At 44.9% G+C, this 27,500-nt stretch overlaps 1 protein-coding gene across 1 annotated transcript in view; it reads left to right on the top strand.

Moving 5' to 3' along the window:
- Nucleotides 1-27,500, top strand: part of akap6 (A kinase (PRKA) anchor protein 6) — a 134,193-nt gene that overhangs the window by 41,429 nt on the left and 65,264 nt on the right. The window contains exon 13 of the mRNA XM_034575664.1: nucleotides 26,395-26,525. Within this exon, the coding sequence (XP_034431555.1) occupies nucleotides 26,395-26,525 (131 nt within the window). The remainder of the gene's footprint in view (nucleotides 1-26,394; nucleotides 26,526-27,500) is intronic.

Genomic DNA, 27,500 nt, shown 5'->3' with positions numbered 1-27,500 from the left:
GTGTGTTCATTATCCGCTAGTGCTCTTTAATGACAATCAGATGCATGGCCTAATTACTGCCACAGACACCGAGGTGCAGAGCGGTGTGTGTGTGTGTGTGGGGGGGGGGGGGGGGGGGGGCTGCAAGGTCAACCAAGGGCAACATGTTTATGTGTGTGTTTATGGACCTTGGTTAAAAAAAGAAAATGAAACAGGAATGACCAAGGGCAGAGGGGCAGGTAGATTCACTGCAGTTCATTTAAGTGTGTGTGTTTCAGTGTGAGCATCTGTTGTGTCTCTGAGTGTGTGTGTGTGTGTGTGTGTGTGTGTGTGTGTGTGTGTGTGTGTTTAAATGAACGTAACCTTGACTAAAGGGCAAAATAAAGGGCAAATTGGAATAAATTTATCAAATTATGAAGCCTCGTGCAATATTTATAACCAGCGGATCCACTATTCATTACAAAAGATTAAATACCAACTTGTATCAATAATTCATCCTCTTAATCTTCATTTTTTGTGCAATTAAGAGCAGAAGCAAATGACATATTTCACACCCGCCTCCGAGATGGTTCGCGTGCAATTGAGTGAATGTGACTGCGGCTCTGCAGGCGTCTGGTGCCCCCCCCCGCTCAACGTCTAACGTGTTTGGACACATTTATCTGAATCCATTATCATCTGCGGTTAATGACGATAGCGCTGATGATAGCACTTAACTTTCTTGTCTCGCAGTGTTGTCGTAAGAATAAAAGATGGAAGCGCACGAAGATGACGTTTAATTATTGTTCGTCCCTTTTTCACAAACATTCTTCTGCTTCATCTCCGTCAGATTTAAAATCCCTGCTCGTCTGTTGTGAGAAGCCAGTGTTGTGTCAACTCCTTTTTTACTTTAGACTGATTTCATTTGTGTGTCGGTGCCTCGTGCTGCTCTACTTTCATGGACACAGGTTCCAGAGTCGGTAGTTGTCGTGGAGTGAACCGGTCGTGTTAATACGTAACCGCCGCAGATTAAATCCAGTAAAAACCCTGAATGAAGCAGCTTCACGTTAGTCATCGGTGTTTCGCCGACACACGACGTGAAAGGAAGGTCATTTTTTATAGTATTTGTTGAAATACTCCCCACGTCCTCGAAAGCATCAAAAAATAAAGTCCTTCTGAAGAACAACGAACAAAACGTGATTGACACAACATGAGGTCGTACTTATTTCTTAAACGTACGACCTCATTGAGCCGAACAGCAGTTAAACTCTGAGTAAACTCTTCGTCGAGGTTGTTCCGTCAGCTCCACGTTTGATTTCAGATTCATCGCAGTGTTTCCGGAGCGTCGTTAATCTCCACCCTTCGACTAATTAATCGCCGTAGCAACAACAGGTGTGGTGTGAGGTCATTCGTTTAGGCGTGGCCGTAACGAGCCTCCGAAGAGTCGTCCTGTGTGTGTGTGTGTGTCTCCTGGTGCCCATAAGAGCTTGTTGTTATTGGTGTTAACATATGTTCACACACACACACACACACAGACACACACAGTGAGGTCGGAGACTTCTCCCTCTTTCTGTCCTGTCGTTTTCATCCGTCCTTCTTTTGACTTTCACTCTCTTTCCTCTTCCTTCTCACGGCGAGCGGCAGAGAAATGAAACGGATGAATTAAAAGATGGAGCAGAAAGACAGAACTATCCATCAGTCTTCTCATCCAGCATCCATCCATCCATCTAACTGTTCCCTCCCTCCCTCTCTCATTTCTTTTTTTTACAGTAACTATCCCTCACCCTCTTTTTCTGTTCTGCTAATCCTATCTATCCATTCATCCACCTTTTTAAATATTTTTTCTTGCTTGCCCATCACCATCCCTCCTCTCCTCCATCCCTCCATCTTTGCCCTTGCTCTCCCTCTCCAGACTCGTCGGCCATCCATCTCTTCTTTTCTTGCTTTGACTCTCTCAGTTGCTTTTCCATCCCTCATCCAACAATCCCTCCTTTCCCATCCCTTATCCCCCTCCTACCATCTATCCGTTCTCCATCGGTTTTTAACTCCTTTTCATCGACTTTTTCTTGTCGTCTTCCTCCCTTCTCTTGCACTCGTCCCCCCCCCCCCCCCCCCCCCCCTGTTTATTTCTTTCCTCCTTCATCCATCCATCCTTCAATCCCTGTCTCCATCCCTCCTCTGCTGTTTCCCTTCAATTTAAAGCCCTGTAGACCTTTACTTTCACACAGTCTTTCCCTGCATCGTCCTTCTCTTCATTCACCCTCCGTTTCTCTCTCTCTCGTCTTCCAGCTCTCCCTCCCTCGCTCCATCCCTCGCTCTGTAGAGGGGCGATTCATGTAAATGTCAGGAAATATCAGAGGCGGGGTGGTGGGATTAGGCAGCGAGGAAAAGATACAGTGATACCAGCAAATATAACGCTCTGACAAGACGGCCAACGCCGGGGATTAGGGGACACACACACACACACAGACACACACACACACACACTGACAGGCTGTATGTGTGTGTGAGAGTTGCATGAGAATATTGTGTGTTACTTCTGCAGTGAGTTGCTGCATTTTAAGGATTTGTTGTGCGTGTGTGAAGATTTTCAAGTGACATCTGTAGTATTTTGTTGCATATTGAAGATGAAGGTAAAGGTGGAGTGTGTGTGGGTGTGTGAGTGTGTGTGTGTCTGTCTGTGTGTGTGTCTGTGTGTGTGTCTGTGTGTGCAGGGTGAGTGAACACAGAAAGAGAGCGAGCGAGGAGAGGTGGAAAGGTGTTTAATACGAGTGTGAAAGCAGTGTAATATTTAACAGCTTAGTGGGATTTGTCTGTCACATTACAGGGGATTGGACTGGTCTGGTAACACACACGCACACACACAGACACACACACACACACACACACACACACACACACTGAAACGGTGAATGGATGTGTTCAGTGACAGCTCCGGAATCTGAATCTTTCTCTGGAGTTTCATCACTCAGATGTTATAAGACTGTCATCGTGTTTGGACAGACGATGTGTTACCAATGTGAAGGAGAGTTGAGAAGAACAAAGTCGAGCAAATGGAGAATCGTTCTCTTTCTAAATGTTATTTACATGAACTGGATCCGTCCGTTAGATTTTGTCCATACAGCAGATTTTTTCTCTTTTTAGGAGACAATCATCTGTGTTTTTAAAAAATGGCTCCTGAATGTTATTAAGTGAGATTCGAGCTGTAGTTTAACTCAAAGCTTCACACAAGCTTCACACTTCAGTGTTGAAGAAAAGTTGAACGTAGACGTGGAGAGGGGCGGAAACATATCACGTCAGTTTCATCTCAACGTTCAAGGAAATTCAGACAATAAATCGCTTTTAATACAAACATAAATAGATTTTGTAAAAATGTCACATTTAATTAAAACACATTTTTTGTTACTTTTTTCACATTTGCTTCGTGTTAAATTACTTTCTTGTGTCTGTGTCTACTTCATGTGAGGTGGATTTCCTGGCAGAACAGAAAACACACGCACGGTTTCCAACACGCTGTGTATTTCATATGAGTTATTTTCTTTTCAAGAACGTGCCAGTGTCCCCCTGGGGGGGGGGGGGGGGGGGGGGGGGGGGGGGGGACGGGTGAGGTGGGGGAAAGGTGATGGGTCGAGATTAGACCATGTACCTTTAGACACGGGGGACACACAAATCCTGTTAGAGAGCTGAACCAAACCTGAACCAAACAGCCCTGAGACACACACACACACACACACACACACACACACACACACACACACACACACACACACACAGGTGACATGTTGTCACAAATACACTCTTAAGGAGGCATGAATCAAAATTTCTGACACGAACATCTGGTGTTTCTCTCTCTCCCTCCCTCTCTCTCTCTCTCTCTCTCTGAGTGATAAGTGACCTCGGATGTTTCACTTCTCACAGTCAGTCGAGTTAAATAATGTTTGTGTGTGTGTGTGTGTGTGTGTGTAGATGACTTGTGCGTTTGTGACTGTTGGCACCTGCATGGTGACTCTGTGTGTGTGTGTGTGTGTGTGTGTGTGTGTGTGTGTGTGTGTGTGTGTGTCTTATCAGTGTAGCGGGTGGAGACAGCTTGTTGGCCTCAGGCCTCTATTTCACCTCCAGACCACACAGGGGAGGAGGGAGGGGAGAGAGGAGGGGGAGGGGATAAGAGAGAGGAGGGCGGGGGGGGGGGGAGGAGGAGGAGGAGTCAGTCTCCCACCTGACGGAGACACAAGGAGACAAAGTACGATGCGTTCAATGACACTCGAGAACTGAGAAAACTTGACACGAGCGTCAGTCGTGGCGACAAGGACTGACCACGCTGCTAAAGCACAAGCTCCGCCCACAAGCTCCGCCCACAAGCTCCGCCCACAGCACGTTTCACTGACCTCATGAAAACTCGACTTGTGGCCACACCTACAAAAAGCCTGGGGATCGAACGGCGTGACTTCCACTGATGATGATGATAAATTATCATGATGATTTAAAAAACATTTATTTTAATGGTTATTTAAGAAACAAGATGACGTTTCCGTCGTAGCTAAATTAGAAGAAATTTCACAGATGATTTCTGAAAATTAGCTTGTTGTCATATTCTTGAAGAAAAGGACAAAATGTATTATTTGTATTTTTCATTTCTGTGTAACATGAATTTCATGAAGGTTGAAACCAATTAATCTAATTGAACAACTCCAGATGTTTAATTCATCATCTTAACTCTTCTAAGCCCAAAGATATTTAATTTACACCGACTTTAAAAAGTTAATGTTTTACACATCAATTCATTGATGAATCGCTTCAGCACAAGGTTTCATATTTTTGTTTGGCAGCCGGGTCATTGAACGCAGCACAAGTTTTAGGTTAAGATTGAAGGATATTGTTTTCCTGTACACGTTACAGAAAACATATTGATACTCCTTTTCGATTCAGGGCTTTAAGATTGATTAGAAAGTGGAGTCTTTGAACTGTTGAGTGTTTTTTCAGAGGAGAAAGGGAGGAGGCCACATGGAAATGAGAGGGGGGTAAGGTGAGGAAGAGGAGGATGAGGAGAAAGAGAACAGGAGAGCACAGGGAGTAGAGGAGGAGCAGGGGATGGGAGGGCGATAGGGATCCGAGCCCGTTGACTCTGAGTGTGGAGATTGAAGCATCCTGAACACGCAGAGCGGCTCCTCTCCCCCTCTGAGTGATTTAAATATTGACCTCAGGTTATTACGCGTTTTTTAAATCAAATTACCGAGTGTTGGACTCCTGCCTGATACCTGATAGAGCCAATCAGACGGCTCGTCCCGCTCGCGGAGCTCCGCCACACAGCACTTTACATAAATTAAGATTAAAGTTGGGAAGTTTGGGATGTTAGTTCAACCACCCTCTATCAAGATAGTTTCTCAGTGTTGGTGCTAATCCCTGGTTTAAGATCCGCAGAGCTGCATGCTCAGGTCCGTGTGAAGCGTGTGTGGCTGCAGGGCTTTTATGTTACAGACAGTGACACACTAACAGCAGCAGCAGGTTCACGTCAACAACACTGTAGGCTACTTATTTAAAGATGAAAGTTTGCAGCATCAGGAATTCATTTATGCATAAAGTGTCCTGAGATGTTTAACATATTCAACTTCAACGTAAGCGTTCTCCATATGTTGTAAAAATAACTTCGATCTGCAAGTGGAAATATCAAACATGTGGACATTTGAAAGAAGCATCAGCCACTGGAGCACTTAGGTACAGAAGGTGAAGTGTTTTATCGTGACTTATTTAGTTAATGAACAGAAAAGTCAACATCAGCATGGGGCAGCTGAACACGGGGCAGGTGGTGCTCAGGAGGTCGGCGGTTCAATCCCGCTCTCCCGCTCTCCCCCATTCCCCATGTTGTAGTTTCCTTGGGAAACTGTACCTGGAAGCACTTTGAGTTTTCTAGAGCAGAAACATGATGAAGTGAACCTTGGTTTGGACGTTCAGTTGTGAAAACACCTTTATTCTAAGTGTTAATACGTTTATTGATCGTATATTGATGCGTTTATCTATGTTGTTTAAAAGACGCATCTATTTCCACGTTAAGTTTTTAAAGAGTTGAGCTTCTTACAGACGTTTTGGCCGAAGAGTTTCTTAAAGCTGTTATATTCTGCGTGATATTCACAGCTAATGATGTTAATTATCAGCGATAATCGGCTGTGGCTCATGGAAATGACTGAAATCAGCCTGAATGAAAGCTCCTGCCGACACAGGTTCAGTGAATCCACCTTTTTTTCATCCAAAAGTTGGTGAGACATAAAGTGAAAAGCGTCTCACACGCCCCCTCCCCTCCCTCCCACCTGCAACATCTATAACAGCTAAATGAAATATGCAAATAATCGCCGCCGATCCCAATAAGAAATAATTAACGCTGTCTGCTCTCCGTGGCAGCAGGTATTAGCATGCCAAAGCACTCCAGAATGTAATTTATAAAGTGAGTTTAAAAAAAACCATCAAGCTCTTTCTGTGTCTTTGCCAACGGCAATCTGACGTCTCTAATGCACTCTGAGAGAGGGAATAAATTGATAGTGGCGGCGGTGGGCTTTTTCCCTTTTAATTTTCCATTCCTGATATTTTTCAAATATTTAATTACGTGGATGTAAAAGTGAATATGTAAAGTGGGTGTTTTTCTTTTTCTCTCTTCCTTCCCTGTGAAGCCACAGATGGTTTGTGTCATGTTACCTTGTTAAACATGGATACGGCAGCGCTGATTATTAGAGGGAGTGTTTGAGTTTGATGAAAGTTGTAGGAAAGCGACGGCGACAGAACAGTCGGTTAACGAGCCGTCGCCCGGAGAGCAAAGAAATGAGTTTGCTTCCTTCACTGTGACGGACTGCTGCAAAAACAGTTTTGATATTTCTCCTCCAGTTTCCTTTCAGTGGATGAATCTGTGTGTACGTGTGTGTGTTTTGCTGTAGATGCTCAGGTTTGTAGTTTCAGAACCGACGAGGCAGAAGTTTAAATAGTTTGAGCTTCACCTGCTTCAGCAGCAGCAAACACACGATGACGACGAGGTCATCCCAGTCTGATGATGTTCTCCTTGAATCGTTGAAGATGGCGACGCTGACTTTAACATGTCGCCTCAAGTTTGGCATTTTGCTCAGCGCCCTCTTGTTGTTTTGGAAACCAGAAGTGACCATATTTGTTGAAACTGTTCCCAGAAAATCTTAGAAATAGAATAAATAAATAGAATAAAGTATTTAAAACATTGTAGGTTTAGTTTTTGTACGGAACAGTTCTACTAACCCGACTGTAAGAAATACATTTTTTTGTTTTTGATAAATGACTGCAGCTCTTTTCTAATCTCACTCTTCTTAACGACCACTCACAGCACTTTACACTGCGAGTCACATTCACATAATCTAGGATTCAGTGTCTTGCCCAAGGACACGTCGGCATGCGGGCTGCATAGAGGAGGTGGGGATCAAACTCCCAACCATCACCTTGATGGACGACCCGTTCTTTCTCCCGAGCCACAGCCAGGGTTTTTACCAGAGTCAAACGTTTAAATAAGTAAAACACGTCCGAACAGACCCAATATACAGTCGTCTTCAACTCCACTCTCACTACGTTTCTGATTCGCTTGTTTTATGACGTTTGAAGACAATTTATGGAGAAAGAAAAAAATTCAAATCAGGAACCAGACGAGAGGCAGCGAGGATTTTATTTCAAAATAAGAGCCTTGTTGCAGCTGATTGAGTTGATGTTCTGAAACAGTGGAGACTATTTATTTTTCATTAAGGAAGGAGGGTGAAGGAATTCTGCTCTGACGAGAAACCACACACACACACGCACACACACACACACACACACACACACACACACACACACACACACACACACACACACACACACACACACACAGCGTATACACACTCAGACTGCCATGAACATATGGACTGACACATGAATACAAATGAATGCATCTATGCAAAGACAAAGAATAAACAATGAAAACACTCATGAGCAGACTGACTCTCATTTAAACACATGCACACACACATGCACACACACATGCACATGCACACACACGTAAACACACGTGCACACACAATTGCAGACTGTCCTCCTGGTGACTTAATTACACCCCCCTCTATCGCTCCGCTCTCAAAACCACACAATCAAAACCACATTTTGATATAATTTCACTCATTTGCATTCATACATTAAGGTGCGCGCGTACACACACACACACACACACACACACACACACACACACACACACAGACACACACACACACACACACACACACACACACACACTCACGTGCACTCTTTCTGATCAAAGATTCTCCATCTTGTTCTTAAATAAAAGGCAACAAGGATCACTGTAGGCTGTAATTACCAACAGAGAGGCTGACTGTGTGTGTGTGTGTGTGTGTGTGTGTGTGTGTGTGTGTGTGTGTGTGTTAAAGAGAGAGTATGAACATGCACGTATCTGTCTTGCTGTCACTTCTTGAATAAGTAATGTGTGTGTGTCTGTGTGTGTGAGTGTGTGTTCTCGTGTGTCTTGTCATTGTTGTCTGGTTGTTTCTTATGATTATTTTTTTTTTGTCTGGAGAAATAATGAATGAGAATGAAGAGGTGTGTGTGTGTGTGTGTGTGTGTGTGTGTGTGTGTGTGTGTGTGTGTGTGTGTGTGTGTGTGTGTGTTTTGTAGTAGGTGTTTATCCATGTTACTTGTGTTAGTCACGAACGACTCCTGCCTGAAAACAACAGTCAGATCCTTCTTGTCATGTTTACCGAGAAGAGGACGAGAGTGAAGGATGGAGAGGAAGAGAAGTAATGGAAGTATGGAATGGATAATGGATGGACAGAAAGAAGGAGGGGAGATGAAACAGGTTGTTGAGGGGAAGAAGGGATGAAATATGAAAAGCAGAATGAATAGATGGAGGAGAGGAGACGACGGGGACAAATGAAGAAAGAAAGAAAAGAGCGGAGGATGCGAGGATGGACAGGTGAAGGAGAAATGACAAGGAGAGGGATGGACTGATTGAAAGGAATGATGGGAGGTAAACTGGAAGAAAAACAGAGTGGAGAAAAAAGAAAGCAATGCAGGTGAAATAGGGTTGAAAGAGGGGAAGGAGGCGGTGGGAAATAAAAATAGTAGACGAGAGAATAGAGGCAAAAGAGAAATATGACGGACAGATGGAGATGAACATAAAAAAATAAAAGTTTAGAGGCAGGAAGAAGGAAACAGGGAAGTGCAAACAGAGGAGCATGAGGATGGAGGGATGACGCTGGATGAGAGAAGGAAAGTTGAGGAGAGGTTTCAAAGGATGAAAACGAGACGGAGGAGAGGAACGGATAGAATAAAGTTTAATGGTGGAAAAGAAGGAGACAAACGAAGATGCGGAACGAAAAGGAGAAGAACAAAAGATTGAGAGGTGGGTTTGAGGGGAAGAGTAATAAAAGGACGGTTGGGGAGGGGAAAACGGGAGGAGGAGGAGGAGGTGGTGGGGGGGGGCAGCAGGGTGTGTGAGGGGATGGAGGGATGGATAGATGGATGTGACGGAGGTGTGGAGGCTGTTTTTGTCTCTCTACCTGTGAGGCACAGTAAATCAGAAGCAGATAAGGTAATTCTAGGAGCCGTACATCATCGGGCTGCAGACAGTTTTACGGGCAGCAGATTGGCTGTAAGGGCTGCTGATTACAATGAGAGGGAGAGAGAGAGAGTGGAGCGCGCCTCGTATTAAAGTTTGACAGATATGTGAGGTCGATACTGTGATATGAAATTCTACATATCACGTCGTTAAGGGCGCTGCGTGATTTGTTTGTGTGTTTCAGAAAAACAAGAAAACCGAAAAAACATAGGAAGGTGGGGAAACAAATTCGATCCAAGATAAAATATCGAAATAAATAAATTATCCGAAATTTATACGATGATGGGATAAATATTAAAATCAGGAAAAAAACTGTCAATACCGATATATTGTCTTAACAAAAATGGTCAACTACTCCTAATATATGTTTTTTGATATTTCACAGTTTAACCATAAACCAGTTTAACCAGTTTAACCATAACCACCACTTTATTATAAATAACCACAAATACAACACAAACACAACCAAATATAAAAGACTTGAATCAACAATTTTCATCTTATCTTGATTGTTTACTCTTTAAAATGAAAACAGGTGATTTTTTTAACGTTCAGCCAATTAGCGGGTTGGACTACATCGATAATAACTTCTGGATTTGCAGCATCAGTTCATAAACTCTCGGGCTTGTTGTTGTGTCTTAAGGAATCTCAGGTGCTGTGCCACTTGGATTTGTTTCCACTCTTGCTCTCTTGCTCAAGGGCACTTCAGCAGGACTCATTGCCGATGCCGGTGCTGCGGTCAAACATGCAACCTCTCTCCAGCACATTAAGACTCTCTCCAGCAGACCACTCTGAATATTTTAAACTTTCCACACTCGGCAGGATCCGCACCGGACTCAAAATTACAAATGCCGCCGGTGGTTAATTACAATTTCATGACCTCCTCCAGTAAGACGAGTCCAGCTGGTGGGGAGGGGGGGGGGCGGGGGTCGAGAAGGACACAAAATGGCCGCTGAGAAATGGCCGCCAGTGCAGAGCGGCGTTACTGTATGTGGAGCGAAAGCAGAGGGTGTTTATTTAGTATTTATTCTGCACTTCATCATCTCCCCTCCACTAATCCACTGGCTGCGGTACGCACCACTGACCACGCCGTATCGCTAACCTCTGCCTGGATCACAGAGAACCGAGACTGTGTGTGTGTGTGTGTGTGTGTGTGTGTCTGTGTGTGTGAGAGTGTGTGAGAGAGAGGATGATGTCTATCCCTCCATCTGAAACCTTGTTAAATATTCATTGACAATTATTCCGCTTTGACCGAGGAGTTAGATGATGCTACTGCAGAGAGAGAGAGACTGAAAGAGAAAGTGTGTGTGTGTGTGTGTGTGTGTGTGTGTGTGTGTGTGTGTGTGTGTGTGTGTGTGTGTGTGTGTGTGTGTGTGTGTGTGTGTGTGTGTGTGAGAGACAGAGAGAGAGAGAGAGAGAGTGGGAGGGAGGGGGGGGAAGCCGGAGAGAGAGAGTGTGAGTGAAAGAGCGAGAGATGAAGGCAAAGAATAATAGAAGATTGTCTCTGTAATATTATGATACATCACTTGTATGTAAAATCATTAAATGACCTGCAGACAAACTAAAAATACAGTCTGACACACACACAAAGACTCACACACACACTATCACAGACAGACACACACACACACACTCACAGGTCTGAGCATGATTAGGTAAACGTATTAAATATTAAATATCAAACGATGCCCTTGGTCTCTGCGAACGAGGCTGAACTGAATCTTTCAGTCCAGGTTCAACCACCGCCCGGCTCTTCACTCTCTTTGGGACCTCGTCCACTTCGACTGTGGCTCACTTTCTCACCTTCTATATCGTTGATGACAGAATCGACACGTTGGATCGATCTCCGAAACTGAAAATCCTTCTCTGCTTGAAGTGATTGGTCGTGAGTGTGGCTGGAATTCTCCAGACCTTTATTTCTGTAACTTTGTGAGTTTGTAACAAGGCAGACAGAGAAGACACCTACTACTGAGACCTTTATACACAAATAAACCAATACGATGCAAAACAAAAGTCTTGTATCTACAGGCAGCAGGTTGTAAATGCATGTGCGACAAGCTAAGTGTCTTAAATCCAGGATCTCGTGTCACGATACATGATGATTGAGCTTCTATACCCAACTGGCTGCTCTCAGGAGGTTGGTGCACGATAAAGAGCTGAACCAGAGCCAGTGAACAGAACACTCAAGTTCATTCCATCAGGTCAAAGGGGTTTTGAACATCTAACAATGCATGGAGATTTACTGGAGCTACTTTCAAGCATAATCTGGGAAAAAGCCCCATGAATTTGAATCTTGGCAGTAAGTTATATCTCCGTGGAAAACCTCGTGAAGGGAGAGCACACCTCTCCTCCTTCACATGTCCCACTGTAGCTGTGTCTTTAGGGTTCTCATCCTTCGGAGGCTACAGCTGAAGATAGCGTCGTAGTGGCGAGACTCGGCTGTTCCCGCGGCCCACAAATCTCGCCTCCTCCACGCGCATGTGTCACGTGACTGTTTTGTCCAGTGACGATCGAGTGGCGACGATCTGTCGAACGAGGCGTCGGGTTAAAAACCAGAGTCATCATCTTTTCTTTTTTTTTAAATATGTGATGTTGATTTTACAGAATCGTCCAAATGTGTTTGGAATCGTCCAACAAAATCCCCCCCCACTCCTGAGGACTCTCCACTGGGATTGCGAGGTTGTGTTACACGTGTCGTCTCCGTGACAAACGTCCCCTCAGGTGTTGTTCCAGCACCTGCTAATTCCAGCCGAGCGATCTGACTGGTCGGTCTGGTTTCACCGTCCCGACTAACGATGTCGTAAAAAGATCAGAGTCTGTTCAGAGCGGCGCGTCGAGGTAACGGGCTTTTTTTTTTTTTGATTTTTAATTCCCCCCGGAGTTGGCTTGTGACGTTGTTGCCGGGGCAACCGTGATAATTCAGTGAAGAAGACCCTCGGGGGCGATGGCGGCGTGTTGTGACAGATGCCAACAGCTGTAAAGCATTTCTCTGTCAAAAAGAACATGATTGGTTCTTTCTATCTTTCTTCAACATGGCGTCCTTCCTTCCTTCCTTCCTTCCTTCCTTCCTTCCTTCCTTCCTTCTTTTTCAGTTTTGAGTCCTTTGTGTTTCTTTCCCTCCTTCCCTTCTATCTTTCTGTCATCCCCCTCTTCCCCCTCTTTCCCTTCAACCTTTTCCTTACCTCAATCCGTCAGTTACCTCTTATACCTTCACTTCACACTTTCTCTGCGTCATTTTTATTATTAAATCCAAAATTCATTCGTTCTTTCATATTTTTTTAAGTTGCGAAATCTGGTTGAAATAATGTGGCTGCAGTTTTTATTGCTAGAGATTATTAGAGACTTGATTAGAAATATTGAGATGATATTCAGTGTCTTTTCCTTCTATGACTCTGCTTCTCTTCATCGTTGCCTCATGCACCGTCTCTCTCTGAATCCGTCAGTGGAGGTTCAGGTTTGTAGTCGCACGCGTTCTGATTTATGTTCCATCTTTGATTTAGAAAATAACTGGACCTGTGTCCTTCAACAGAGTAGAAACCCCCGGCAGGAGGAGGAGGAAGAGGAAGAGGAGCAGGGTGGAGTTTATGTGGGGTGGGGGGGGGGGGGGGTTAAGAGGAGTACGAGGATCACCTGAATATGAGGAGAGCGAGGCAGGATTCTAAAAAAGATGATGACAGGTAGTCCTGCTCCTCCCTCCGTCACGTCACACCTTCAGTTCCAGATGCTCGCCGTCAAATTACATCTAATAGCCGAGAGTTACGCAGGATGGACCTTAATTACCTGTAATTTACCCCCCAAAACCTTAATTCCCTTCTGCCTCCCACCACGTGAATAAACGCCACATTTAATTTGCTTGTTTTGGAGACCACCGCGTCCACGGTGATGGATATGAGGAGCCTTTGAATCGGCTCAAGGTAATTTGATTTTGGAGAAGCCTGCTGCATTTTTAATGGTCTGAACTCAGTCAGGCGTGAGCGTGTGTTTTCTTTTTTTTATCTCCTCCAATCAGAAGTGTCACCTTTGATACAACTGAGACACTGTGTGTGTGTGTGTGTGTGTGTGTGTGTGTGTGTGTGTGTGTGTGTGTGTGTGTGTGTGTGTGCGTGTGTGTGTGTGATTACATTACCTATATGTTTGAAGAGCTTCTTCTCTTTCTGCTGAAGTTTTTGCTGATCTCCGGTGGTTTAACGTCTCATCTCAAAGAATCAAAGTTAAAGAACTCTGGATTCTTTCTAGAGGCCCAAACTGTTCATGTATTGACCGTGTACTCATATTCACGTTCAGGCCCAGTAGCCAATCACAGGGGTTCAGGAACGCCACACCTCTCCCTGCAGTTTGGGTCCAGATCAGCTGATCTTCTAAAAGCAGAGCAGATGAGCTCTTCTTCTACTCTCCTGTTGTTCTTCTACAAACTCAAGACACGTACACACGTATAGATCCAAACAAAAACATGTTCAATCAACATCGTCTGCCCGACTCTCCTGCTGTGTGTCTGTGTGTGTGTGTGTGTGTGTGTGTGTGTGTGTGTGTGTGTGTGTGTGTGTGTCTGTGTGTGTGTGTCTGTGTGTGTGTGTGTGTGTGTGTGTGTGTGTGTGTGTATGTGTGTGTGTCTGTGTGTGTGTGTGTGTGTGTATGTGTGTGTGTGTGTGTGTGTGTGTGTGTGTGTGTGTGTTTGCATTCTAGAAGAGAAAGAATTTCTTGTGATGTTGTTTTTTAAATCATATTTGATTTCATGCATAATTAGCTCGGCCATCAGCAGCCGCTGGGCCGCATGCTGGGTGTTTACACATGCATGCACACATGCACACGCACGCACTCACACACACACACACACACACACACACACACACACACACACACACACACACACACACTGAGTACAACCCAGGTCAGACAGGATGTTCTCACACTGAACAGAAGATTCACAACATTTGTTCCTTACTTGCAACTTGAAGGCTTAACTCACCTCTGTGTGTGTGTGTGTGTGTGTGTGTGTGTGTGTGTGTGTGTGTGTGTGTGTGTGTGTGTGTGTGTGTGTGTGTGTGTGTGTGTGTGTGTGTGTGTGACGCCTGCAGGCAGCTTCCTATTTGCCGATAGAGTGGGGGAGAGGGAGGAAGGAAAAGAGAGAGAGAGTCTTCTTGGCTTTGCTGGAGACTCACTCGCAGTTGGATTAAAAACTTAATTATGTTTTAAAATGATATTTTAATTAAATATGGAGGGAAGCAGAAATGGATTGGCACCAAAATAATTAATCAAACATCAAAAAAAAAAAAAAAAAGAGACAGAGCGGCGTCTTTCTGCTTGGGCCAGCAGAAAGTGGAGTCAGCCGGCCCGTTAGCTCGGCTGATAATTCTTTTCATTCTCCCGCTCAGTGTTTCTCTCTGACACAGAGATTCCATCCCACAATGCATTTGGGACGATGATTTACAGCTGTAATTAATAATCAAGTTGCTAATTGATAATCAGTGAGTTCTTTGTGATCTCCGGTGTCTGATATCAGGATAAACCACTTATTGTCACTGACAACCGAGGAGAGAACAGACTTGCTCGTTGTTCTCGGTATAATTTGAAAGTGAAATGATAATAAACACGAGACTGAAGGTCGGGAAGCGAGTTTCTGTCCGAACCCGACCGAGCTTTGTGTTTGAACTCAACCTGAACACGATGTTTAATCTAATAACATGGATCTAGTCTCCGTTCACAAACAGAATGACAACATTATATTATGTGTCTCTGTGAATATTAACTTTTTGTTCTTTTTCCAAATGACGTTAATTCTCATATTTGTTCTTTTACCTTAAAATCATCAGAAACGTTGTGTAGTGGCTGAACAATACAACATGAGACACAAACACACTGTGACACATGAGCTCTTATGACTCTAAAATCACTGACCTGAGGTCTGTCCTGCAGGAACATAGCTTTACTTTGTCTCTCGGTCGATGCATTCATTTATTTATTATTTAATAAGAAAAAATAAAACCGATATTTTAAAATTCGAGTCACAACAACAGTTAACGTCAAACTTTTACAATGTAATTTGTTCTTTGCTAACAAGTACAAATCAATTGTTTTTAACATGTTCATCTTTTCTTCACCACCTCCCTCTCTCCAGCCCTCTCTCTGTTTCTGTCCGGTTCTCAAACTGTTTGGGGTCTGATGGAGAGAGAGAGGGAGGGAGGGAGGGAGAGAGGGAGGGAGAGAGGAGGGATGAGTGGAGGAGAGAGGGAGAGAGGGAGGGAGAGAGGGAGGGAGAGAGGAGGGATGAGTGGAGGAGAGAGGGAGATGATAGAGGCAATCAATATTTCTAGCATTCTAATTAAAGCCTCTCGGTGGAATAAATCCATGTAATTATCAGTAAATGAAATACAAGGTCACTCTACCTGATGGAGGGATGGACGGGGGATGATGGAGGGATGGACGGCGGATGATGGAGGGATGGACGGGGGATGATGGAGGGATGGACGGGGGATGATGGAGGGATGGACGGGGGATGATGGAGGGATGGACGGGGGATGATGGAGGGATGGACGGGGGATGATGGAGGGATGGATGGGGGATGATGGAGGGATGGACGGGGGATGATGGAGGGATGGACGGGGGATGATGGAGGGATGGATGGGGGATGATGGAGGGATGGATGGGGGATGATGGAGGGATGGACGGGGGATGATGGAGGGATGGATGGGGGATGATGGAGGGATGGACGGGGGATGATGGAGGGATGGACGGGGGATGATGGAGGGATGGACGGGGGATGATGGAGGGATGGACGGGGGATGATGGAGGGATGGACGGGGGATGATGGAGGGATGGACGGGGGATGATGGAGGGATGGACGGGGGATGATGGAGGGATGGACGGGGGATGATGGAGGGATGGACGGAGGAGAAAACAACAGAAAAGCAGCATGTTTAGCTCCTGTGGATTCTGCTGACGGTGTTTTGTAATTTTTATTCTTCGATTAGTTTAGTGGACGTGCAAAGACCACAACACACACACACATACATTTCATAACCCTGAACACTAACTTTATCCAGAAAGAAAACTTTTAATCTTTAAACATCCCTTTGTAATCGTCCTCTTTACATCTATATATGTCTTTATTTTCTGATAATGTCCTCACTTTCCTTAAATGTAGTCACTTTTATTCATATCCAAATTCTCCATAAATGTCCTCACTTTTCATACATGCCCCTAATTTTCTAGAACTGTCCAATTGTTCCCTAAATGTCCCCAGTTTCTATAAATGCCTTCACTTTGTATGAATATCCTCCTTTTCTATAACTATCCTAATTTTCCACGTCACTTTCCAAAAATGTCCCCATTTTCTATAAACGTCTTTGCTTTACAAAACGTGTCCTCGTCTGGAAATGACCTTTTTCAAATGTGTCATCACATCTATTGTAAAAATGTCCTCAATGTCTTCTCTTGTGGACGTTCCTTACATGTCCTTGCTTTTCTAACATGTCCTCTTTCTTTGTAAAATGTCACACAGATGTCTTTACATTGCAAAAAGTGTCCCCACGTTTAAAATAAATAGATAACCCCCCTTAAATCCACACCCACACAGACACACAGACACACACACACACACACACACACACACACACACACACACACACACACACACACACACAGACACACACACAGTGAGGTCAGTAAGTAAACTAATGTAGAGAAGTTTCTTCTCTTCCCTCCTTCCCCCACATTTAATCAGTTTACCTCTTTTGTGAAATCAGTTTTACAAAAACCTTCTTTTTTCTCATAAGTATCTGAAAACTGCCTTCTGTGTGTGTGTGTGTGTGTGTGTGTGTGTGTGTGTGTGTGTGTGTGTGTGTGTGTGTGTGTGTGTGTGTGCGTGCGTGTACAGTGATACAGTGAAGTGATTCTGACCTTGTCTGTCATTCAGCATCTCTGAGCCAATCAGAGACACTTCCACCTGCACGCCGCCGTGTCTTTAACCAATAAACTGCATTCTCCTGTCTGTTTGTGTGTGTGTGTGTGTGTGTGTGTGCGTGTGTGTGTGTGCGTGTGTGTGTGTGTGTGTGTGTGTGTGTGTGTGTGTGTGTCTGTGTGTGTAAGCGGGGACAGGAGAAATGTTATTGATTTTTCAGGTGATCATCATTTTCTCTCTTCGCTCTTTCTTTGGGCTCTTTTCTCTTAATAGCGATTTAGGTCTGCATCACTAGAGCATGCTGGGAGATCAGCTAATTCAGCTCAGAGATGTGTCAGGCACGAGTGTGTGTGTGTGTGTGTCTGTGTGTGTGTGTGCATGTCATGGATATTGTGTTTAAGATGCTAAACTGCAGCTGACTCCTCTCACACAGAAGTCAACAGACGTTTGCGGTGAAAATCTTCATTTGTGATACAGTGAATGCTGATGTGCCCTTTAGCAAAGTGTTTGGACTCCTGATTAAAACTCATGTTGTTGCTAGGAGAGGACGCCTGGATGGACAAGCTGCGTCCACCACACATACTAGAACACACAGGATAAGAGCTACTCTCCACAACATGTTATAGGAAACAAACCAAAGAAGAAACTACAAAACTTTCGTGCGATTCGTGAGTTTTGCTGTAGAAACGTTCTGAGTTCAGCATCAAACTTTTGTTCCTTCCCTTTTATTCCTTCCCTTGCAACGACGACTGAAGCTGTGTGACTTCAGAGCTTCTCCCAAAGGGAAATGAAATAAATAATAGTTCAATATTACAACATATCCACATATCCTGCAGAGTCAGAGTCAGGAAGCTGATTCCAGATGAAGACGTGTGGCAGGTGGTGCAGCCCAGTGCTGGGGGCAGGTGTTACAGCAGCTCCCATTAATACAGCTAATTAACATTAGCCACTATTCTAATTAACACGCAAACTAATTAGGAAATAATTAAGCAACATAAAAAAACTCCGATCTTAATGAGAAGGAGTGAGAGATGAGGTGGAGGTGACGGCGCAGAGCGACAGGAGAGGCTTGTTGAGGAGGAGCTCGCCGAGGAGCTGTTTGAGAAAAGGTTTGAGAATCAAACTGCAACTGGAACATTTTTACCTTCTCAGTGTAGAACATGATTTAATTAAACCGTGTCCTTGGTTTCTTGTTTTGTTAGTTTGACCTGTAAAGGTCACGAACAGAAAAACAGACACGCAACATGTTTACACGCACAAAATATTACAGTTTGGTCTTTATTCCAAAAAGACAATATTCCTACGAAGCTGTTTTCATGGCTGATAAAAAAAGTAAATAATCCTCTAATATTCCTGTTTACTCGTCACCTTACTACAATTAACGTAAAACATCCCATTACGTACGTCCTTCTAACGTTATACAGTAATATTTCTGCATAATCGAAAAAACTGTCAATATGCAAGTCTTCCAAATTCATGGGATTTCAGCTGAAACTGTCGTGTGTCTCAAACCTCACGTATCTCAGATGTTCACACTGTTTACAAAGAAAGTTACTAAAACCCAAATAATGTCAGGAACGTCCCACATGGCTTAAGAAGCAAGATGTATTATTATATATATATTATAGTTTACTTATTTTAATATATTTTACCCATTGACGAGAGGTGAAAGAGGCAAAAGGCTGCAGAACAGATCTGATCAGTCCTGGGGCTTGAGGAGGAAGAGTCCTTCCTGCAGAGGATGGTAAAACCTTCCTGTGTGTTTTCAGAGAAACAGAGAAACGTTGACAGTGTCGCTCGCCCATAGAAACACGCTGTGTGTGTGTTGTTGTGTGTTTCTTGTGTGTTTCTTGTGTGTAGAGCCAGTGAACTCAGCTCCACAGCTGTTGTCAATGAGAAGTTCCTCCTCTCATCTTCTGCCACCACCGCTCTTCACTGAGAGAAGAGAGAGAGAGGAGGAGGGAGAGAGGAGGAGAGAGGAGGAGGGAGGGAGGAGGAGAGAGAGAGGAGGAGGGAGAGAGGAGGGAGAGAGAAGGAGGGAGAGAGAGAGAGGAGGAGGGAGAGAGGAGGAGAGAGAGAGAGAGAGAGAGAGAGAGAGAGAGAGAGAGAGAGGAGGTAGAGTGTAGGAGAAAGAGAGGAGGAGAGAGAGAGGAGGAGAGAGAGCGGCGGAGGGCGAGAGACGGAGAGAGAGGCGGAGGGAGAGAGAGAGAGAGAGAGAGAGGAGGAGGAGAGAGAGAGAGAGAGAGAGAGGAGGTAGAGTGTAGGAGAAAGAGAGGAGGAGAGAGAGAGGAGGAGGGAGAGAGAAGGAGAGAGAGGAGGAGGGAGAGAGAGAGAGAGAGAGAGAGGAGGAGAGAGAGAGAGAGAGAGAGGAGGAGGTAGAGAGAAGGAGGGAGAGAGGAGGAGAGAGAGAGGAGGAGGGAGAGAGAAGGAGAGAGAGGAGGAGGGAGAGAGAGAGAGAGAGAGAGAGAGGAGGAGAGAGAGAGAGAGAGAGAGAGGAGGTAGAGTGTAGGAGAAAGAGAGGAGGAGAGAGAGAGGAGGAGGGAGAGAGAAGGAGAGAGAGGAGGAGGGAGAGAGAGAGAGAGAGAGAGAGAGGAGGAGAGAGAGAGAGAGAGAGAGGAGGAGGTAGAGTGTAGGAGAAAGAGAGGAGGAGAGAGAGAGGAGGAGGGAGAGAGAAGGAGGGAGAGAGGAGGAGGTAGAGAGGAGGAGAGAGAGAGGAGGAGAGAGGGAGAGGATGAGAGGAGGAGGTAGAGTGTAGGAGAAAGAGAGGAGGAGAAAGAGAGGAGGAGGTAGAGAGGAGGAGGTAGAGAGGAGGAGAGAGGGAGGAGGAGGGAGAGAGAGAGGAGGGAGAGAGGAGGAGGGAGAGAGGAGGAGAGAGAGAGGAGGAGAGAGAGAGGAGGGGGGAGAGAGGAGGAGAGAGAGACTAGGAGAGAGAGAGGAGGAGGGAGAGGATGAGAGGAGGAGGTAGAGTGTAGGAGAAAGAGAGGAGGAGGTAGAGAAGAGGAGAGAGAGAGGAGGAGAGAGGGAGGAGGAGGGAGAGAGAGAGGAGGGAAAGAGGAGGAGGGGGAGAGGAGGAGAGAGGGAGGAGGAGAGAGAGAGGGGGAGGGAGAGAGGAGGAGAGAGAGACTAGGAGAGAGAGAGGAGGAGGGAGAGGATGAGAGGAGGAGGTAGAGTGTAGGAGAAAGAGAGGAGGAGGTAGAGAAGAGGAGAGAGAGAGGAGGAGAGAGGGAGGAGGAGGGAGAGAGGAGGAGAGAGAGAGGAGGATGGAGAGAGGAGGAGAGAGAGAGGAGGATGGAGAGAGGAGGAGAGAGAGAGGAGGAGAGAGGGAGGAGGAGGGAGAGAGGAGGAGAAAGAGAGGAGGAGAGAGAGAGGAGGAGGGAGAGAGGTTATAAAAGGTCAGTTTGAAGAAGAGGAGGTGAGCTGAAGTTTCAACTTTAGATGCAGATTCCTCAGCAGAAACATCTGGACAACACAAGCAGCCTGCGGACTACACACACACACACACACACACAGACACAGACACACACAGGCACACACACACACACACACACACACACACACACACACACACACACACACACACACACACACACAGACACACACAGGCACACACACACACACACACACACACACACACACACAGACACAGACACACACAGGCACACACACACACACACACACACACACACACACACACACACACACACACACACACACACACACACACACACCTGTTTCTCTTCAGATTCATACGACCAACATTTGTTTTTGTTTTCGTGTTTTTCTCTCAGAAGAAAAATAATTTGAAAACCACAGTTTGGGCCAAAATCTAAATCATGAACAGATTTTTAAAAGTTTGTAGCTTCTTTATAAAACTGTGATTAAATCTCAAGTGAAAAAATACGTTGTGGTTGTGATAAAATGATAAAGTTGAGATTCTTCAGTTTTGGTTTATACAGAGAGATTTAAAGTGAAGGTTGTAGAGGAGTCGTAGATTAAAATGGAGGTTTGTGTGAAAACAGAGTTTATTAATTGATTTCTATGAGATTATAGAAAAATCTCACAGAAAGATCGTTGTTTTATTCTACAATTTGTCATTTCATATTTTTCTTAAAGCCTCAGTGTTACGGTCTGACTGTCATAAACTGAAGATGTGTGTGTCTGTGTGTGTGTGTGTGTGTGTGTGTGTGTGTGTGTGTGTGTGTGTGTGTGTGTGTGTGTGTGTGTGTGTGTGTGTCTGTCTGTGTGTTGTATTGCTTGCAATTATTTATTCTGCTTTCAAAGATGAAAGCTGAGCACTCGCACAAATCAAACTGTATTACAGCATCGACATGAACGTGTGTGTGTGTGTGTGTGCCTGTGTACATGTTTGTGTGTGTGTGTGTCTGTGTGTGTGCATGTGTGTGTGTGTGTGTGTGTGTGCACTCTGGATGCAGCCATCTCATATCCATTATTGATCCTGTATCATTACCCACTGCTCTGCTCTATCAAGACAAAAACACCCTGTTATTGGAATATCTCACCTCCAGTATTGACCTGTGACACACACACACACACACACACACACACACACACACACACACACACACACACACACACACACACTCACACTAACACACTCACATACACAAATTGCCAGAAACATATAAAGTGGATTCAGAAGATAAACAGACAGAAATCTCACTTTTTAAAAACTGTATTTATCGTCTTATGATTATGATTTTAACCGACACGTCACTGGAATGACTCACGACCGACTCTTCCTTTAAATGTCGGACCAGTTGTCGCGTCTGAGACCGAATGAGAATCAGCCAGTTTGAGTTTGAGTCGCTCAGATATCAGCCGCGCTCCGTCCACAGACTCTTATTCTCCCCGTCTACAGCTTTAACCATCAAAAGGCTGTAGTTGCTCACCAGCGCCACCTATTGGCCACGTGTGCACTGGTGCCAGAAGCTGTAAACCATATAGGATCTTTTGAGCATCTGCTTATAAAAACACATGGGTGTAACTTTCACGTCATTTGGTTCATGTTATACTGAGCCTATTTCCCACATCAAGAAATAGGAAATATTTAGCGTCTGCTACAACTTTCAGTTTTTATTTCAATCAGATTTTTCTGTTTGTCACATCTGAGGCTTTTTATTCTTTTCAGATAAGACACAGTTGTGTTTTCTCTTTGTACAAGATGCTGTCCTCCAGTATGTCATTGTGTTGTTGTTTATTCATTCACTGTGAGCTCGACACACGACGGTTCATGTTGCTCGGTTAGTGACCATCGGTTATTTTTCACGATGTGCTGTGGGAACAGTGATTCCACGATACGCACAACATTTACACAGCGCGACAAAACGGCAAAGTAACTTTAGTGTGAACTGCAAATGGTAATCCATGAACACGTACAGTTTGCATCGTTGTTGTATCGATGTCATCGGTACAACAAACCTGTGTCATGAGAGTTTGTGCCATCGAGCTGCCGTCGGTTCCCCGGGTGGATGAAACGTGTGCAGGGTGAAATCATCATGTGTCTTTAAAATGAAAAGACAACGAGCGTCATGGTGTAGTTTCATGTTCACCAGTCACGAGACAGTCAGTGACCACGAAGCAGCAGAGGGACAGGAGGGAAGCTCTCACTCTAAATCTCTTCTCCGCGTCTTTGTGACAAAACCTGCTCAATTCCTAGAAGACTGTTCTCGGGCAACGCTCCAGGCAACAATCAGCGCAGTCCGCCGGCGGCTCGGGGCTCAGTCACATGACTCCTGGCATTAAGATGTTCCTGCCAGACTGAAGACACAATGCTGAGGGAAAACCACGGGCGCCGCCGGATACTTGAGTCGCACAAAACGTGTCTCCTGTGTGTCACTGCTGCTTCACAGGGGACGGACAGGAGGCTGAAGTGAGACAGATAGTGTGGCTTCAAACGCAGACATTATGTTTTATTTAGCACAAGTGAACACGCTTTACTTCCTGTTTATGGATTCAACACAACGATTAGTTGATTGAGTTGTGTATTGATTAATTAGCTGGTATTTGTTTTTAATGAATCACGCTGAAGAGCAGACGATGTGCTGTGGATCTTGCTGCGTGTTTATTTGCTGCTGCTCAGCTCGCAGTCCTCACGCTGCTGTTTGATTGGCAGTTATAGCCCCGGGAAAACCCCAGGAAGCAAACACACACACACACACACACACACACACACACACACACACACACACACACACACACACACACACACACACACACACACTATCAGACACACGTGAGGACACATGTACACACGCAGGGCATCAAGCCACATTTTCACAGCAGCAAATCAACATGTGCACTTGCCAGCAAACACACACACACACATACATGGGTTTTTAAACATGTAAACACACACAGACACACACGTGCACACATTTACCTCGAGGGAGATGTGCTTGTGAGGGTTTCCAGGGATGCTGGGTAAATTGGCCCTGACATGTAAACAAAAAGCCCCAAAATGACTTGATTCAGCACATTGTAGTGCAACACACACACACACACACACACACAGACACACACAGACACACACTGATCCACAAAACAATCACATACTCCTAGTGTGTGTGTGTTTGTGTGTGTGTGTGTGTGTGTCAGGGGATTGTCTACATATTCATCAAATGAGGCAGATTCTTATTGATTCTTGTGTCTATTAGCAACGTTAAAGACAAGACTGGAAACACCAGACTCAGCTGTTCCATTGGAAATCACACACACACACACACACACACACACACACACACACACACACACACACACACACACACACACACACACACACACACACACACACACACAGGTTTTACTTTCCTACTTTGATTCTCCTGATCTGATGTAATATAATTTAACTGATGACGTGAGATGTGAGTTTTTATCATGAAGATAATTAATTATTTACTAATAAGTTTTTTTATCTTTGTTTGGTCGTAAACACGTTTGCAACATGAATGATATTACAAATTATTTTGGTGATTTCTTTGGGGGGGGGGGGGGGGGGGGGATTTGGGAAAAAACACCAAACTGGATTTAAATGGAAATGCAGCTCGTCGTCACGTCGTCAGAATCAGCACCATGGACAGCGCTCGTCCCACCATTTAAACTATCACAGCTTTGTTGAATGTCAACGAGATGATAACTGTCAAAGTGTTTTTGGGCTTTGACAGACGGACTGAAAAGTTAATTTTAAACTCTCTAGTTTCTCGATAAATTTCTCCCACTCACTTTTGGCAAAGAACCTTTTTTTTTCTCCACTTCTGTACGAGACGACTTTTAAATGTAGTTCTGGGCCCAGCTCCAGAGTCCTAAGCTGCACGGAGGAGCACATTAGCAAAGAAAAGAACAATCTAACCAACTAATGAACAACTTGACTGATTTACTGACTCACTGGCCGACTAACCAGGCAGCAAACAGGCTGCAAGCGCAACCCAGACACACGCCGGGAGGAGTGATGAATGAAAGTGGGGAGACATTTAGACAAAGTGAGAAACATTTTCTCTGAGAGCTTCCAGTTAGTTTCATTTCTGTAATAGCAGCACACAGAAAAACAAAACACACTCCCACTCACACACACACACACACACACACACACACACACACACACACACACACACACACACAGGCAGGCAGCGCTGTTGATTGTGTATTGCCGGTTTGTTTATTAGCTCTCTGATTGAGCCGCTCTGCCGTACACAGATTGGATGACCTTTTCAGATCCTTCCGCCGAGTCCGCTAAGTAGATCGGATGGCAAACGCGACGCAACGACACTTTATTCAGATTGTTGCCGAATGAGGAAAAAAAAAAACCCGGCGGTCATATGTGTGTGTGTATGTGTGTGTTTGTACACACTCACTCTGCCTTCATTGGTTCAATTGAAGCCTCATCTCCATATAGTTTGTATGCAATTACATCTGAGCGCTGTGCTGAGTGCCTCTGTATGATTGTGTCTGGACACCGAGTGTGACTAGATGTGGCGCGTGTGTTTGTGTGTGACGGATCATTTGTGAGTTGAGATCCACGCTCCGTGTATGAATATGTGTGTCGTCTGTTATGTATGTGGAGCAATTCAGGGTCGATTTGTGTGCGTGTGTCTCGGCGGTGTGCATTTGTGCAGGCTTAATGAGTAAGTGTGTGTGTGTGTGTGTGTGTGTGTCTGTGTGTGTGTGAGGTCATTTGCGGCAGGGAAAAGCGATTCATGCAAAATGTGTATGTGTGGGGTTTTATGGGTAATTTGTGTTTGTTAGATGTGTGTGTGTATGTGTGTGTGTGGTTGTGAGTAATCAAGGTGTGTGTGGATACATTTATATGCATATACATGTACATATGGATATGCAAGTGTGTGTGTGTGTGTGTGTGTGTGTGTGTCAGCGGAGATGAGAGTGCAGGATAAGCCTGGAGTGTGTTTCTAGTGGCTTGTTGGTCGCTCCCGGGCTTTAAAGGGCACGTCCGTCAAAACACGGCCCAGCTGAATCTCATTCATCTGCAATAAACAGCTAATCACACTCAGAGGAAGACACACACAGACACACACACACACACACACACACACACACACACACACACACACACACACACACACACACACACACAGGTTTTACTTTCCCACTTTGATTCTGCTGATCTGATGTAATATAATTTAACTGATGACGTGAGATGTGAGTTTTTATCATGAAGATAATTAATTATTTACTATTAAGTATTTTATCTTTGTTTAGTCGTAAACACTTTCGTCTCTTCGAAATTCTGTTAAGTATTAAACTTCGGAGGCAGCTGTAGCTCCCCCTGCAGGCTGCACCGTTGATTGCATCTCGCTTATTACACACAAAAACCTTTCCCTCTTCGTTTGAGTCTCTCGTCAACACAGTGTTGAAGTCATTTTTAAGAGATTTTCAATAACCTCTTGTTTCTGGTTTTTATTTCCAGACTGAACTGATCTCCAGTCAGCGAGAAGCCCAGCGAGCCGCCCTGGAGCAGATGGCCGTCAAGCTGAGCAGCCTGCGCTACCCCTCGTCCACCAGCAGGAGGCACTACAGCCAGATGGCCAGAAGCAGCAGGTAAACAACAGTAACAGAACAGAGCAGATGTGTTGTCGGTCCAATAGCTCAGCAATACCGCTCGTCACCACTACGCCAACATCCTGTTTCCATGCTTGGAAAGCGGGAGGTTGAGGGTTCGATCCCAGAACCAACAGAATCCATCTTCTTCGCGCACCTTGAAGCTCCGTCCCGCTTCCTGGTTCCCACCGATGTACCTTTGAGCAACGCGTGTAACTTCCAGCTGCTGAAGAACAAAACATTAAGTTCTCAGCCTCGACAGAGCGGCAGTGAAAAGTAGAACTATGTACAAATACAACACAACAGAGACACACAAACATATCATGTGACTGTTCTTTGTTATGATGAGGAGGACACACACACACACACACACACACACACACACACACACAGTCAGACGTAATCACACACACTCAGAGTGTTATGAGTGTTAACAGCAGTAATCTGCTGTGGCCGGGCTCGGCGAGCGGCATCTTTGGTCACGCTGCCTTTTGCCGTTTCATCCTCGACTTTGAGGAGCCTCCCTCCGCGGTTATCACTCACACACAGGGCGTGCACACACACACACACACACACACACACACACACACACACACACACACACACACACACACCCAGTATACAAAAAAAACACACAAAGTTGAGTGTATGCAAATGACAAATGAAGCTTAAATTTCTCACAGTGAGTCCATCGTATGTTTTGTTCCTGCAGACTTTTTGGATGTTGTCGTCACAGTGCACACACACAACACACACAACACACACACACTCACACACACACTCACACAGACACACACACACTCGTTTTGGTAACGGTGGACTCCTCTATTTGAATAAAAGGAATATAAGTTGTTTACACACACAGACACACAAATGTAAATGAAAGATTCATTTTGTGTGTGTGTGTGTTTGTGTGTGTTTGCTCCTCTGTGGCTGCAGCAGTGTAATGTTTCAGTAATTTGCTCTGGATGTGTT

Source organism: Hippoglossus hippoglossus, chromosome 22 (genome assembly GCF_009819705.1).
Source record: "Hippoglossus hippoglossus isolate fHipHip1 chromosome 22, fHipHip1.pri, whole genome shotgun sequence".
In the NCBI taxonomy this organism is placed as follows: Eukaryota; Metazoa; Chordata; class Actinopteri; order Pleuronectiformes; family Pleuronectidae; genus Hippoglossus; species Hippoglossus hippoglossus.
The sequence above is the reverse complement of the archived record's forward strand: the minus strand, read 5'-3'. Positions and strand labels throughout refer to the sequence as shown.